Genomic DNA, 14523 nt, shown 5'->3' with positions numbered 1-14523 from the left:
AGTTCCAACAGGTAATCGAGGCGGGATAGCTGTAGCTGCTTGATGGCTGACAGAGAAGGTGCGTCGAAGGTCTAGACCGCTGCAATGCAAGAACCAGTGTACGACAGCGAGTAGATGACCCGGCTACCAACACAATAGTTAGCATTGTTACAGCCCAGTCACAGCGCCTTTTTACGTACATATTTCGGGAAGCCACAGGCTCCTTGCAAGGAAGATATGTGGCGAATGTGATCCGTGTGACTGGTCTGACACGCCAATTTCAGACCTCGGGATGCGCAGCGATGGTCTAGAACTGCCTAGAAGTGTATGCACAGAGGTTTTAGTGTCGGAAAGAGGCAGTTCGACAAGTGCCAAGCGGAAACCTGATGGACGACGTGATGATAGAAATTGAGTCGTTGTACTGGAACGGGAGATCGGCAAGGGTGGATGTAGCTCTGATTGGCTCGTTCCTGCCTGTGTGACACTACGATGTGCTAGCTGGGAAGTAGCAACCTCGGAATTGTTTGCCTTTGAACTACACCTACATAGTAATTTAAGGAAATAAAAAGGCTTGGGGTACAAGTAGCTCGATACGATGATAAGGATTGGGCCTCGCGTTCTACAAGATACCTACATACCAACTGCCACGCAAGTTGCGGGTCCAATGCTTGGGGAGTCTGAAGTACGGCAGGGTCTCTTCTCTACTTACGCTAGTAGTACAGTGTAGATGCTTTGGGTGGCTTTGTTGTATCCATCGAATGTCACAAGCGCCACTAGGTTAGGTCGGCTACACCTGGGCAGCGACGACCTTGCGAACCCCTGTGAACCTGACACATTGCAGCTGCGTGTTTGGCGACATCCAGACACTGAAGCGAGGCTTTCTCGACGTGCATTCGGGTGTTACCAGCTTCACAATCTAGAAGCTTGAAGCGATGCAAAGGTTTGGGATAGTGACTTAGGCATTCATGATCAGCATGCGAAGCCAAGAAAAGCAACCGTATACCATTTGACGTAACCGTGTTATCAACATGAGAGCAAATTGAAGAAATGTGTAGATGCGGGCCGATTTCCAGTCCAGCATACCGATCCAGACAGACTCGGCTGCCGACCTGTCCTGTTCACGCTCCGCGGACGTCATAATGATCAGAACAACTGCTCCACGGAGCCCACAGCCAACGTCTGTGTCTGCAGGACCCTCTTTCGCGGCAATGGCATGATCCCTCGTTCCAAATATCTGGCTCGACTAACTTCCACTGGTCAGACGAGCTGCAACTTGTTTACTCCACAGCACCTGCATAATGCACAGATGTCTAGTACACCCTTGCGGTTTATCTTTGCCTTTTCGAAACGACGTGCCGAAGTGCTAATTTTACCATGTCAGGATGCATGCGGATGCGAGAATCAGGCAACACATAATCAGCTGTTTTCTCATTGTGAAATATCGGAAGATGTATTGTCTTACTCCGTGGAAGGGCTAATGCCGCGGGGGGGCATGCAGAGCGCTGTACGCGGCAGATGGACAGACTAGGGTCTCGGTGATCGACCCTGTATCCGAGCGAGCGCCTTGCGAACGAACATCGACAAATGCGTTTGTGAGACCTGGTTTTATTGCAGATTGGGGGTCCTGCTGCCTGCCATGTCGGGAGGCTTGTGGTTTGTGTGGGTGGGCTTACTCCATTGACTCGGCTTGCCGTCGATCTGCGAGCGCGCCGGCATAAAATACCGACGATTTATATTGTCGCGGGACATCGTAGCATCTGCCACGTGATTACTGTGGGTTTGCTCAAACCCTGGCCATGCGGTGCCAGATTAGCATGCCAAATCCTCGATGTTGGCAGACATGGATAAAACCCCCAAAATCCACTCAACACGCCACGCCAAGCGCATGATCTCGATGTCGCTCGGGCCAATTGACCGAAAAAGATCCACTTGCGCACATGTACTGTATCCCTAGCTCTGGCTGCAGGCTGTAGCGGCGAGTTAGCTGCTATCGGGTGCATGTTTTCCATTGGACGCTATCGAATCCGCCATATGCGAACATTGTTACCGCCTTGCACGACTGATGCGCTTCTTGATCCCAGACCAGACTGACTGCCAATCACACCACATCATGCAGTTGATGGAATAATCCAGACTGCCGTTTCGACGAGCTGTCCATGTACAGGTGTTCGAGATGGATGGCGAAGTAGGCAGTGTCGTTCAAGCGAATAGATCTAGATTTCCTATGTACATCCTACACGCCTTCCTTGCCCCTGCACACACGCTCCACACGCAGAGCTTCGTGCATCCTCACGGCATAAACCGTGGAGGCTGAGCTTTCCGCAGCTCTACCGTGTCAGGACAGGCTTCTCTGTATGCACGTAGCATTCATCCGAACGGCGCATGCGTTGCGGACTTAGAAGGGCCCGTAGTTCATCTCCAACACTTCAATCCTTGAGGCAGGGATCCATCCTCCGTATAATCACTTGGTATTCGATAGGCCGATAAGTGGACTGGTTGCGTTGGGGTATCATCTCGAAATAGCAAATAACATATGAAAACGTAAAACGTCCCCGCGCATGCTCACTTGGCTGATGCGCGGTACACGAATGGCAGTCATGTCGTTGCTGACGTCTCGCAGCGAAACAGCTTGTAGTCGCATGCGGTATGCACTGCCCACTGGAACGGGCTATGCGGACTGCTCATGCCGAATCATGTACTGTAATATTGGTATAGCGTTCAAAAAAGAATCAAGGTGAGCTCTCGGTCTCGACCATATCGTCGTCCGCTGCTCTTGATGCCAGTTCTCCTGCTCTTACGAGGACTGCAAGTGACCCCTGATTGCGATAGTCATGGGGATTATGCGAGAGGTGTGATGATGGCATGGGCGGTATCGGCCGATCCAGTGGTGAAGCTAGGGGTGCTATACTGGGCACTGGCTGGGGAAGCATGCGCATTGTCTTGCTCGGATCTGCAGGTAATGTCTGCCCAGGATAAGCCGACAAGGTGTACCCTTGAGATCCTTGATTGCTGTGACCACTCTCAGACGATAATGTTGTATCTTCGTGGCTGAGAGGGGGGAGACGCGCGGAGTCGCGCGGAGTCCTACGAGAAAGCATGTCGTTAGGCCCCTGATAGTGATTTGGGTGGGGATATGGAGGTGGTGGCGTCGATGCAATTTTTTGGTGGAGGTCCAAGTTGTATGCAGAGGGCTGATGGTATGGATTGGCATCGAAGGGAATCCTCGTGTCTCGAATGGAAGAGGGTACGGATGGGTCATAGACACCGCCATCTCTTTGCAAGGCCGTGGTCCGTGGAGATGCAGAAGTGGGGGAGAATTGTTCGCCCGAACGGGGGGAGTTGAAGCCAGAAAGAGGAATATTGGCCGGCGATGCCGAGTTCGAAGGGTAGACTGGGCCAGGTGGAAGCCGTGAAGGGGGGACAGGTTGAGTGGAATCCGGTTTCTGTTGTAATGCTGTTTGGGCATCAGACTGAATAGAACTCAATCTTCTATTTGCTGGTGGGTCGGCCTGTTCATTGCTACCTCCTCGTGTTGAAGTGCTGGTTTCGGTTTCGATTTTTGAGCGTTTGCCTTCTGCACATGTCAATACGTTGTGGTACATAGCGACAGAAGCTGTGGACAGACCTTTAGTGGGCACTGAGTGCTTCGACTTGAAATCTTCGAGATACTTCTGGTACGCCTCGAAATAGGGCGTCTTCTTGTACTCAGCCAGCTCTGCATAGTACTTCTCTTTGGCACCATTGGCCTGTCGTTCACAGCCTTCGCGTTCCTCGGCAGGCAAGACTTGCCATTTCTCACCAACTACCTTGGCAATCTCGGTGAAGGTAAGATCTTGTCCCTTGAGTGACTCTCGCACCTCTGTTGCGGATTAGTCGTGATCACGTTGCGCCAGAGACCAGACTTACGATTGGAAAATATGACGTAAGCGGAGGGTGGACGTTCTGGTGCATGTTCATCAGGCTGCGTTGGGTTAGCGATGTTGCACGACAGACGGGATCTGCAGAGTGGGCTACCTTGGGATGTCGACGGTACTTCCGCTTGGCCCCTGTTCCATTCGGTGCAGTATTGGTGGGCTCTGGCTGCTTGCTTTTGCTCTCTGGCCCCGAGTCGTCACTGCGATACGAGCCGGCAGTGCTCCCGGCTCGTGCAAGATTGATGGGCAGAGGCCTATCCGAAGACTGTCCGCGCGATTCGGCGATGGCCCGTTGAAGTTTCTACGAAGAGGTCAGTTGTTGCTGGTGGTAACGTCGCAGGATAGTGACATACCCGACGATGGCCAAGCTTGACGTTGAGGGAACTTCTACGGAACAGTAAGCAGGGGCGGGTTGGGTAGGTAGGGGTGGAGCCATTGCGCACAAGTCTGATTCTGTAATGTCGAGCACAGTCTCCCAAGTGTCGAAGCCTTCGGCTGTGAACACTTCGTGGTACTGGGACAGTCCCAATCGCGCGAGACGTTCTCTCAAGTCGCTCATGTAGGAGGGCGTGAGCGCGTGGACTGGGCGGTGTGGTGTAGCGACCAACTCTCGAACAGCGCGGGCCAGAGAGGACTTGGTGTGTCGTAGAGAATTAGAGCACTAGTGGCAACGGGGTGGGAATCGAGCGTGATCGAGCGGGCTCGAGTATAGCGGAACTAGTGTACAGGGATCAAATAGGAAATGTCTGGGTCGTGGGGTGGCTACGTGATTGGTGCGGCACGACGAGTGTGGCGGATCGACTCGTAACGAAAATCCGCGTAGGGGTCAAAGTGTTGCAGGGCGCAAATGCGCAGAGAAGAGCAAGAGAAGGAGCAGTCAACGACTAAGGTGCATCCATATGTGGTGGCGCCTAACGTTGGGTTTGGGGTAGGTGGGTCCCGGACCGATCAGCAGAATTCTGTGATTATGCTGTGGTAGGGGCAGGGAGGGAGCGTCTCGGCTACTGTAGTGGTGAAGACAGCGGACGCAGCCTAGTAGGTACGCGGCCAGGACAACGGCCGTCGAGAGTCAGCAAGCGGCCGGAGCTCATTTGGCGCGTCCCAAGCGGTGGTGCGCGCTGAGCAGAGTCGCACGAGGCCTGGGTTTGCGGTGAGAGCAGGCAGTTCCGGGCGAGAGCGGTGCAGGACAGGCCCAGGGCAGAGGGACAGGGCTAGCAGTAGGCAAGATTCGGCGCAATCATCGCGGGCGTTGCAATTGGCGCAGGGGCGGAGCAGAAGCGGACGGCGTGGACGAGGGATGACGCTGATGATGGGACGATGGGGTTTGCAAAAACAAGAGTCTGGGAGCCAGAAAATAAGGACGTGTGACTGTGCAGCAACACCTAGGGCCAGGGCTCTCGAGATCAGAGCAGGCGATCGGCGGAACAGACAGGCAGAGGGCGGCCAGGGGGGCCACGGTGCGAGCGAACGCTCCAGCCACGTCTTCCGGACGGGGAGCTCACTGATGCGGAATCTTGTCCTGGCGATGACGTGGGCTGATAGGCTGCGAGGCGTGCGGGCAGCGGGTGATGCTGTCAAGTCTACAGAACATCTCACGCAGAGGCACGATCGACGAAACGCCGGTACCTACAGTAGGGCCGGTTCGCATGAGCCGGCGACGTCCTGGGCTGCCATGTGCGCTGCCAATACACGCTGACCGTAATTGCAATCTCGTAACAACCATGGAAACTCCCAGATGCCCATCGCACTCGTGCCGTGCGCCAGGCTGCCAGACACTTGCAGAGACTTGCCACAGCGCAGCGCAGGTGCCTTGCGTCATGCTGAAGCCATGGCTATTGCCATTGCAAACACCGCTGTATAGCCGAGCAGACGGCCTCCCGACGTCAGCTAAGCGACTACCAGACACTCGATCTGCGATGCGACGCAGCTGGCGGCGTCGTGTACGAACGAACAGCAGACCCTTCAAAGCCCGGGACGGGCTGCATCGGCGATGGAAAATTCTGGATCCAGTCGCTCAGCACGCGGCGGCGCCCTGTAGTCCATCGTCCCCCGAGTCTCATCAGTTCCAAGTTTTGTCAGTAGGTTACTGTAGCCGTCATGGCTCCAGCTGGCCGATCGCTGTGCTGCCAGGGGCGGACAGGGCCCCTGGGCATCCACCTCCGCCCAAGCGTCATCGCCAGCGGAGCGGAACGACGTTTCCAAGGTTTCTTGGCCATTGCACGCACGTGACATGACAGGCGGGCACATGCACATCCATGATATTCCATTGCGCTATGTCTCATCTCAAGGTCCAAGGTCATGGCATTCTAGACCCTGCGCGTGTCATCAGAACCGCCTCGAATCTCTCCCAGCGTGATCATCGCGACCGACGGCTCGTCACCCTTTTACTGACGTCGCTGTGTTTCTCGGTAACTGACCATGCCGGGCTAGGCGCACCAACCGCAGTCGTGGCCGTGTCGTCGTTGTCGCAATGTGGTTTGAAATCATACGATGCTGCTTCGCATCGGCCCTACTCGTCCTCCAGTACAGTTTGCCCATCGCCTCCCGGCACCATCTGGAGCTGTCAGTAATGGCGCCAAACGAAACAGCCTGTTTCATACCATGCAGATGTTGTTGCCGTTCAGTAGAATTTTGGGCAGCTCGACGTTCCCCTCGGCTGGGTCACTGCCATCGTGTCAGTCGGACGTGTCCATGTCAAACATGCAAAAAACCTAGGAAACACGCACATCTCCGTCACATTCTCCAGCACCATGTCTGTGTCTGTTAGAATAGTTCCATCTCCCGACTTCCCAGATGTACTCACTGACGTAGTCGTCGAAACCGACCAGCTTTCCAGTGAATTCTTTCCCGCCGTTCATGATGACCCAGATCTGCGAACCCACGCACTTGTCGATGAGCTCTGCGGCAATTTAGTCATGAACCAACACCCGGTCGGACAGAGACGCACCTAGCGGAAGAAGATTCTCGAGCGACATGGCGACGTGGTTTGTTGTGAGCTGAGCTTCGGTCGTTGAATGCAACTCGCGTTTGAGGTGTCGGTGCAATCAAGGTGGTGATTGCCCAGGTGGGCTTGATATCTTGGCGTTCAAGACCACCGCATCTGCCACAGGCCGCGCTAGCCAACCAGTGCTCGCGCCACAACAGGCAGCAGACGTCCTTGTCCACACAATCGACTCGCACCCGTGGCGACCATCTCCTCCTGCCGGTGCCTATTGGGTGCACCACCATGGAGTGTTATGCTCTACCGTCGACGCGCCTTTCTGCTGAGCGCGTCAGATGCCCCGCGGCGTGTTTGCCATGAGCCGCCTAGCTACGCCTTCTTCGTAGAGCGCCATACACAGTATCCTCATATACTCAGAGCGATGCACACTACCCCATTACGCTCGACACCTACCACCTCACCCACCTCGACCTGCCGATGGAAGCGGGGACGGCCCGTTCCTCGAAGCGACAACTTCCCTAGACGAATTCATAAGACTCCCATCCCGGGGCTACAATCTCCTGCTAGCCAGCCGACTTCTACAGAATCAACCTCCATGGCCCGGGACCATCGTCCAATACGTCAGGCCTCGGCTGCGTTACACGTACGACTGGCTGAGACGGCTCCAACACTGGGCGCTGACCGATTCCAGCGGGTGGGACTATGGAATCCAGCTCACGGACTGCGCTTTGCGACAACAGCGACAGCTGAGGCGCCCAAGCCGGATATATCTGAAGCTACAGAGACCGAATCCTCACCTCAGGACGAAGTGGCTGCGGCAGCCCCTACCGATAACTCCTCCCCACACACCCATAATGAAGCAGGCGATGCTGTCGGACAGGATGGAGAAGCTAGTACGGGACATGTCTCGGGGAATACAGACGCTAGCGACCTCTCGTCCGAAGGAGAGTTGGAAGCCAAGGACGACGAAGACGTAGATGAACACGTCTCTCTTACCTATCAGATCCCAGAGGAAAAGCTGCGTGCTGCAATGCTTGCCACTCCCCAAACTCGTGATAGTTATTGGAGTGCGAAGCTATACCAAGGGCCTGACGGCGAAGCGATCTCGACCCATTATTGCAAGTCTTTCGACGTTGCTGAAAGGGTGGCCAAATACTTCTTACAAGAGAAGGTGGTGGGCTTCGACATTGAGTGGAAGCCTCGCGGAAACCCATATTCCATTAAGCAGAATGCGTCGTTGATCCAGCTCGCGTGCGAAGATCGTATCGCACTCTTCCATGTGTCGCTGTTCTCTGGGAAGACAATCGAGCAGCTGATGCCACCCAGTCTGAGGGCTGTTCTAGAGTCACCCAATATCTACAAGGTAGGTGTGGCTATCAAAGGAGACTTCAAGCGCCTGGAAAAGTACCTCAACATCCAATCTCAAGGTGTCTTCGAGCTAAGTCGCTTGCACAATCTAGTTGAATGGTATGAGGTCGAGCCTAGCAAAGTGTCAAACAGACTCGTGAAACTCGCTTCTCAGGTGCTGCAGCACCTCCAACTGCCACTGTACAAAGGAGAGCGGCTAGTCGACGATCCAGATACAACCTCCAGCGTCAGAGAAAGTGACTGGAGTCTGCCTTTGGATCTGCAACAGATACACTACGCAGCTGCCGATGCATATGCTGGCTTTCGTCTTTATCACATGCTTGAATGGAAGAGGACACGGATGAAGCCAGCCCCTCCTCCAGTGGCCCTTTGCGACTTCGACAACAAGCCTACTCCCAGGCCAAAGGTGCCTCGCAAAAGGGTAAAGACAGCTACCAAGTCCGACGATGCAGCGGACGTAGTTGCGAAGCCGTCAATCGACGTGACAGAAGAGCAACAAGAAGACGAGGAAGACGCGGAAGGGTATGAGACCGCGACGGAGGAATTTACCGACAGTCATGAGCTCGAAGACGAACCAAATGAAACACGAAAAGCTGCGACCGTGAATGGCTTGAAGGCCTCTGCTGCTGAGGCTGTGGTGAAGCTCGATTCGGACAGTCTTGAAGAAAGTGGAGTCTCTGCACAAAAGCGAATTGGCCGTGTGAGCCTTTCCTGGCTCCAAAACACCGACCCCGGATACCCTGAGCTGCCCAAGACAACGCAGGAAGAGGACATGGACCCACAGTCTACTGGGTCTTCCAAAGATGAGGTTGCCATGCAGATGGAGAATCAAGGCCATGGTATTTCACGCCGGGAGCAGAACGATAGCGATGATGAATATGCAGACCCAGAACTTGAGGATGCGCTTAGACGCATGAGTCTGGACGAAAGTGGGAAGCTTATCCAGGACGGGAACGATGCAGCATCAGAGCATACTAGCCCGCCACCTACCATAAGCCAAGACGATCTGGGAACGCAGTCAGTACTACCTACCCATCCAGCAACTGTTCAAGCTCCTAATGCTACCAAAGTGGCTGATCCACCAGGTCTCAACCATGTTTCCCTCGATGTTGCTGAATCCGCCGAGCCAACACCAGCTCCGCAATCAAATATCGGCCTACTCAATGAGTCATCACGAACGCCTGAGTACAACTTGGCGACGACATGGGCACAGGAACATCTTCAAGTTACTATTCCATCGCCTACTTCAACAATACCCTCACGTATACGCGCAACTGTGACACACCTCCGCGCTTATCACATGTGGCACTACCAGAAGCTCCCAGTCGAGAAAATGGCGGCGATCTTGCGAGATCCGCCGCTCTCGAATAACACGATTGCGAACTATATCTTGCAGGCAGTCACGCTAGAGAGGCTTGAATATGAGGAGGACTCTCTCCGAAGTGTGTTGCTAGCGCTACCTTCAGGGATGCGAAAGGGACGATGGAGGGGGCTGGCAGAGGAAGTCGGCGTGTGACATGAACATGCAGAAGATGTTACTACATCGACCGTAACCTAGACATTGACAGAGTATTCTCAAATGAACAAGCTATTCTTAGACATTTTGGAAACTTGGGACGAAGTTGAATACGTGTTTAGAGGATTTGCGGTGTGTTTATGTGTTCTCTTCGTATTCAGACTTGTCAGTTTGCACATGGAACGCAGGGCGCGGAAGCCATTCCGCTTTTGTCAACCATGTCGTGGCTCATCCTTACGCGTCTATGCTCAGCTCACGCGTCTATACTCAGTGTTGCGCGTCTATGATCTTGCGATACAGTGTAAAACGCCAATAATGCAGGCATATGGACAATGGACACATGTCACCATTCAGACATGGCCTTACTCAACAGATACCATGTGCGGTTCAAACTAAGTCAGGGTCCAGACACGCACTAGGCCAACCCCACGCGTGCCAACCGCGAAACTGCGGTGAGGCGCAGCCATCCCTGCAGGAACCCCTCCGAAATATATCAGGATAGTCGGCCCCTGCTTTGCTACACCTCTGACTATTCTGACGATCTTCCACCGTCCCAATTGAGCTTTGTTTGTCCGCATACCTGTTAATTCGAGACTCGCAAGTAGACCTCCACCATGGCCGCCGCCGCAGCTGTCTATCCCCCGCTCGACCAGCGCCCGGTCAAGAACACGGTCCTCCTGTTCGATGTCGACGACACACTCACAAAGCCCCGTCAAGTGTGTCCACTCGATGTACGCTCAGCGATGCTTCTCTAACACCGTTGCAGCTCGTCACTCCGCAGATGCTGCAGCTCCTTTCCGAGGTCCGTCACAAGTGCGCCATCGGTTTCGTTGGCGGCTCCAACCTCGTCAAGCAACAAGAACAGCTCGGCGGTCCTGTAGACGTTACCTCGCTATTCGACTTCTGCTTCGCCGAGAACGGTCTCACTGCCATCCGCATGGGCAAGGTCCTGGCTAGCCAGAGCTTCATCGCGTGGATTGGCGAGGACAAATACAAGGAATTGACCAAGTGGTACGTCGATACAGCAGGTTGCGGGGCATTGCTAACATTGGTTCTAGGATCCTTCACTACATCGCTGATCTCGACATCCCCATCAAGCGCGGTACTTTCATCGAGTTCCGCAACGGCATGATCAACGTCTCCCCCATCGGCCGTAACGCCTCCACCGAAGAGCGAAACGAATACCAAAAGTACGATCTCGAGCACAAAGTCAGGGAAACCATGGTCGCCAAGCTCAAGGAAGCATTCCCCGACTCTGGCCTCACATACTCCATCGGTGGTCAAATCTCGTTCGACGTATTCCCTACTGGCTGGGATAAGACCTACTGCCTGCGACACATCGAGGCGGAGAAGGGCCTCTCTGGTGTCGTCTACGACAAGATCCACTTCTTTGGCGACAAGGCTTACGAGGGTGGAAACGACTGGGAGATCTACAGCGACGAGCGGACTATCGGACACAAGGTCAAGAACCCAGACGATACCTATGCGCAGCTGTCGGAGCTATTGAAGAGCTTCCAGTAGTGGGTTTGGACGCGTTAATAACGATTTTGACGAAGCACCCACGGCAGCATTTTTCCGTCTGACATGAGGAAGATAGTACTGGCGATAGAGTACGACATGTAATATGAACAAGAATCATACCATGTCATTGGCCGGGGGATACGTTCTGGGCCTCGAATCCCAGTCTTCCCTCGCATCGGCATATGCCCAGATTTTGACTTCCGCGCAGTTGCCGCACTCTGTGACTTTAGTGGAGCAGCGTTGATCATTCGATAGTGACTTCCTGTGCGCCAAGGCATTTTCCGAAGACCCATACCGGAAACAACAGCCCGGCTTGCTATCAAAACCTTAAATCTGCAGGGCTCAGCAAAGGGTCCAGTAGTGAGAGGCTTATTCATACAGCGCCCTGCTTGGTCACCATCAGCTTCAATGCCGAGATACGTACACTCGTTCTACTATAGGCAGCTCGGAGCTGAGCGTGTACTAATCAACCACGCTGGTCGTCATTGGCTTATTGTGTAACATGGCGTATGCAGGTACTCAATCCGATCATCTCCCCGCACCGGAGTACAGCCGGGGTCATGGCACCGGAAGTTAGACGTAGAGTGCAGATTGTGATTGGATCCATTCGCACCGATTGATACACAACACCGGTTTCCAAGACGGCTTTTCACAGCATGACATGCCGGTTAAAGATGCAGGCCACTTTCGCTGATCGCAATGCTAGATCTTGCATCTCAACACAGAAGCAAGGAAGCCAGATCTGACCAGGCAGCTGGGAGTATACAAGAACTGACAAGATTACGGTGACATCCTGGAAACGAACTGCTAACTTCTACACGTATTCCATCATGAGACTACCTACAATTCCGCTCTTCTTACTCCCAGTTCTCGCGTCAGCATCCCCTCTGCACCAGGCTTCTTGCATTCCACCACAGGTTTCCTCCAACACTTCAAACACGTACGACTATATCGTCACCGGTAGCGGTCCAGGAGGCGGTACAATCGCCACCAATCTCGCTCTTGCTGGACACTCCGTTCTGTTGATCGAGGCTGGATCAGACGCTTCGTTTGATATCCGCACCCAAGTGCTCGCGCTGAATGACTTCTCCAATACGAATGTAGCGTGGCATTTCTTCGTCAAGCATAGTGATGACGAGGAGAGATTGAAGAGGTATAACCTGTTGGTTTGGAGGTTGAAAAATGGAGAGTGTAAGTTGAGATATCGATAGAAATTACCTGAGCCTGTCTTGCTAATGTCAGTGATAGATTGGGTTGGGAAAGATCCCAGTGTTGAGGGACATATAGGCGCTGAGATATTGGGCGTTTTCTATCCTAGAGGTGTAAGTGACATCCTCCCCTTACGAACTGCATGTGATGGGTTTACTGACTGTATACCCTGCAACGTAGGCTACTTTGGGCGGGAGTGCGATCATCAACGCGGCTGCGACATTCCTGCCAAGCGACAGCGATTGGGACTTCTTTGACAAGGGCGTTGAAGATGGCATCTGGAGGTAAGCCGCCAACGTATTTCGTCTCTCAAGATAGTACCAACATTCAGGCAGTGGCGAATTGATGCGAAAGTACTTTGAGAAAATCGAGCATAACAACTATCTCGAACCCGGTACTCCTGGTCACGGCTTTACAGGCTGGCTACAGACGAACATCGCTGATCGAGCTACCCATGCGACCGAAGCACTCCGCTTCAAGGTCTTCCAAGCTGGGCTGAAATTGGTTGGAAAAGACCCAGAAAAGGTACTGGACTACCTCACCAGTGATGCAAACTATCTCGACCCAATGCGTGACCAGACAGAGGGCCTGTCGTCACTGCCATTCCATGTCACACCCAACTGGAAGCGCTTCAGCCCACGCGACCGTATCCTGGAAATGCGCAATCTGACAAATTCGAATGGAACGCTAATGTACCCGCTACATCTCCAGCTCGAGTCTCTGACCACAAAGGTACTATTCGATGAATGCAGTGGTAATGGCACAAAGCCGCGAGCCATTGGAGTCGAATACTTGCAAGGCAAATCCGTATACAAGGCCGACCCACGTCGTAACACTTCCACCACCGGTACACTGCACCAAGCTTTCGCTCGAAAAGAAGTTATCGTAGCTGGTGGTGCCTTCAACTCGCCGCAGATCCTACAGCTCTCTGGCATCGGACCCAAAAGCCTTCTCGAGAAGTACAACATCCCCGTAATCTCCGACTTACCAGGTGTGGGCCGCAACCTACAGGACAACTACGAGGTACCCATTTACGGGAACGCCCAAATCAGCTTCGCAAAGACACCTGATCCCAATGCACCGAAATGCACAAACGGATCACCCGGCGATCCATGTATCGAACTTTGGTACAATGGCCAAGGACCCTACGCGCGCGGCGGCACAAACTCCAACGCGTTCCTCCTCAAGACAGCCCATGCGGTCGAAGGCGAAAGAGACGAGCTGATGTTCGGCTTCACGGGTGGCTCCTTTACAGGATTTGCGCCGCCGACGTCTCAGAACACCACGCGCTACCCTCCCACAACATTCTCTTGGTCCACCGTCAAGATTCATCCCCAGAACACTGCCGGATACGTCCAGATCCGATCAGCCGACCCGGTAGACACACCAGAAGTGAACCTGAACTACTTCGCCGAGGGCGCAGAAACAGATTTAAACGCCATGCTTGACACCGTCGCTTTCGTCCGTAGAGCATTTGCTTCCACAGAAGCACCGGTCGGCCCTGTAACGCCCGTCTCTCCACCGTGTCCGCCTGCTGATATCCTCGAGACGGGCTATTGCCGTGACGTGCAGATCGATAGGGAGTGGATTCACGACCAAGTCTTTGGTCACCATCCCACAAGCACGAACAAGGTCGGCCCAGATTCTGATCCTATGGCTGTGTTGGACACGAGGCTGAGGGTCAGAGGGGTCGAAGGGCTGCGGGTGGTAGATGCGAGTGCATTTCCTAGATGTCCGGGTGCGTTCCCGGCGGTTAGCACGTTTTTGTTGAGTGAGCGGGCGACGGATCTGGTGTTGGAGGATGTGGGCAAGTGGTGAATTGGATGTTTGTTGTCAGACCGCCAGCCTATAGAGAGATGGTGTAAGCATTGCAATGGCCATTCTACGAGCTTAATTGCGACAAAATTGAGTTAGGTCTTCGCATATTTACAGTGCAGACAAAGAATAATAAACCGCGAATCTCTCGTCGAAGCAGTGGGAAAGCGGCATGACGAATGTTAAATCCAGAGCCCTGCATTAGCGTCTCTGGCCCTGCCTAACAGCTTTGATTGGGCCTACAGGAAGCTGGGTCTCCA

At 53.8% G+C, this 14523-nt stretch overlaps 5 protein-coding genes across 5 annotated transcripts; 3 read left to right on the top strand and 2 right to left on the bottom strand.

The window, feature by feature from the left end:
- Positions 1-2708: 2708 nt before the first annotated feature.
- Positions 2709-4452, bottom strand: J4E93_007530 (uncharacterized protein; the record flags this gene model as incomplete). The annotated part of the gene is made up of 7 exons (XM_049345436.1): positions 2709-2795; positions 3402-3553; positions 3605-3838; positions 3886-3940; positions 3994-4194; positions 4247-4280; positions 4337-4452. 7 exons carry the CDS (start codon positions 4450-4452, stop codon positions 2709-2711), a joined length of 879 nt encoding a protein of 292 aa, XP_049197666.1.
- Positions 4453-6487: 2035 nt separating this feature from the next.
- On the bottom strand, positions 6488-6868 carry LSM5 (RNA-binding protein lsm5; the record flags this gene model as incomplete). The annotated part of the gene is made up of 4 exons (XM_049345435.1): positions 6488-6557; positions 6620-6647; positions 6697-6792; positions 6841-6868. The coding sequence occupies 4 exons, from the start codon at positions 6866-6868 to the stop codon at positions 6488-6490; spliced, it is 222 nt and encodes a 73-aa protein (XP_049197665.1).
- A 561-nt stretch (positions 6869-7429) lies between these two features.
- Positions 7430-9718, top strand: J4E93_007528 (uncharacterized protein; the record flags this gene model as incomplete). The annotated part of the gene is made up of 1 exon (XM_049345434.1): positions 7430-9718. One exon carries the CDS (start codon positions 7430-7432, stop codon positions 9716-9718), a length of 2289 nt encoding a protein of 762 aa, XP_049197664.1.
- Positions 9719-10332: 614 nt separating this feature from the next.
- PMM1 (Phosphomannomutase 1) lies at positions 10333-11239 on the top strand (the record flags this gene model as incomplete). The annotated part of the gene is made up of 3 exons (XM_049345433.1): positions 10333-10434; positions 10485-10729; positions 10777-11239. The coding sequence occupies 3 exons, from the start codon at positions 10333-10335 to the stop codon at positions 11237-11239; spliced, it is 810 nt and encodes a 269-aa protein (XP_049197663.1).
- Positions 11240-12069: 830 nt separating this feature from the next.
- On the top strand, positions 12070-14266 carry J4E93_007526 (uncharacterized protein; the record flags this gene model as incomplete). Its single annotated transcript, XM_049345432.1, has 3 exons — positions 12070-12392; positions 12646-12732; positions 12784-14266. 3 exons carry the CDS (start codon positions 12070-12072, stop codon positions 14264-14266), a joined length of 1893 nt encoding a protein of 630 aa, XP_049197662.1.
- Positions 14267-14523: the final 257 nt, after the last annotated feature.

This window comes from Alternaria ventricosa, assembly GCF_023758065.1.
Source record: "Alternaria ventricosa strain BMP 2768 chromosome Unknown scaffold_13, whole genome shotgun sequence".
Lineage (NCBI taxonomy): Eukaryota > Fungi > Ascomycota > Dothideomycetes > Pleosporales > Pleosporaceae > Alternaria > Alternaria ventricosa.
This window is presented reverse-complemented; position numbering and strand designations above follow the sequence as displayed.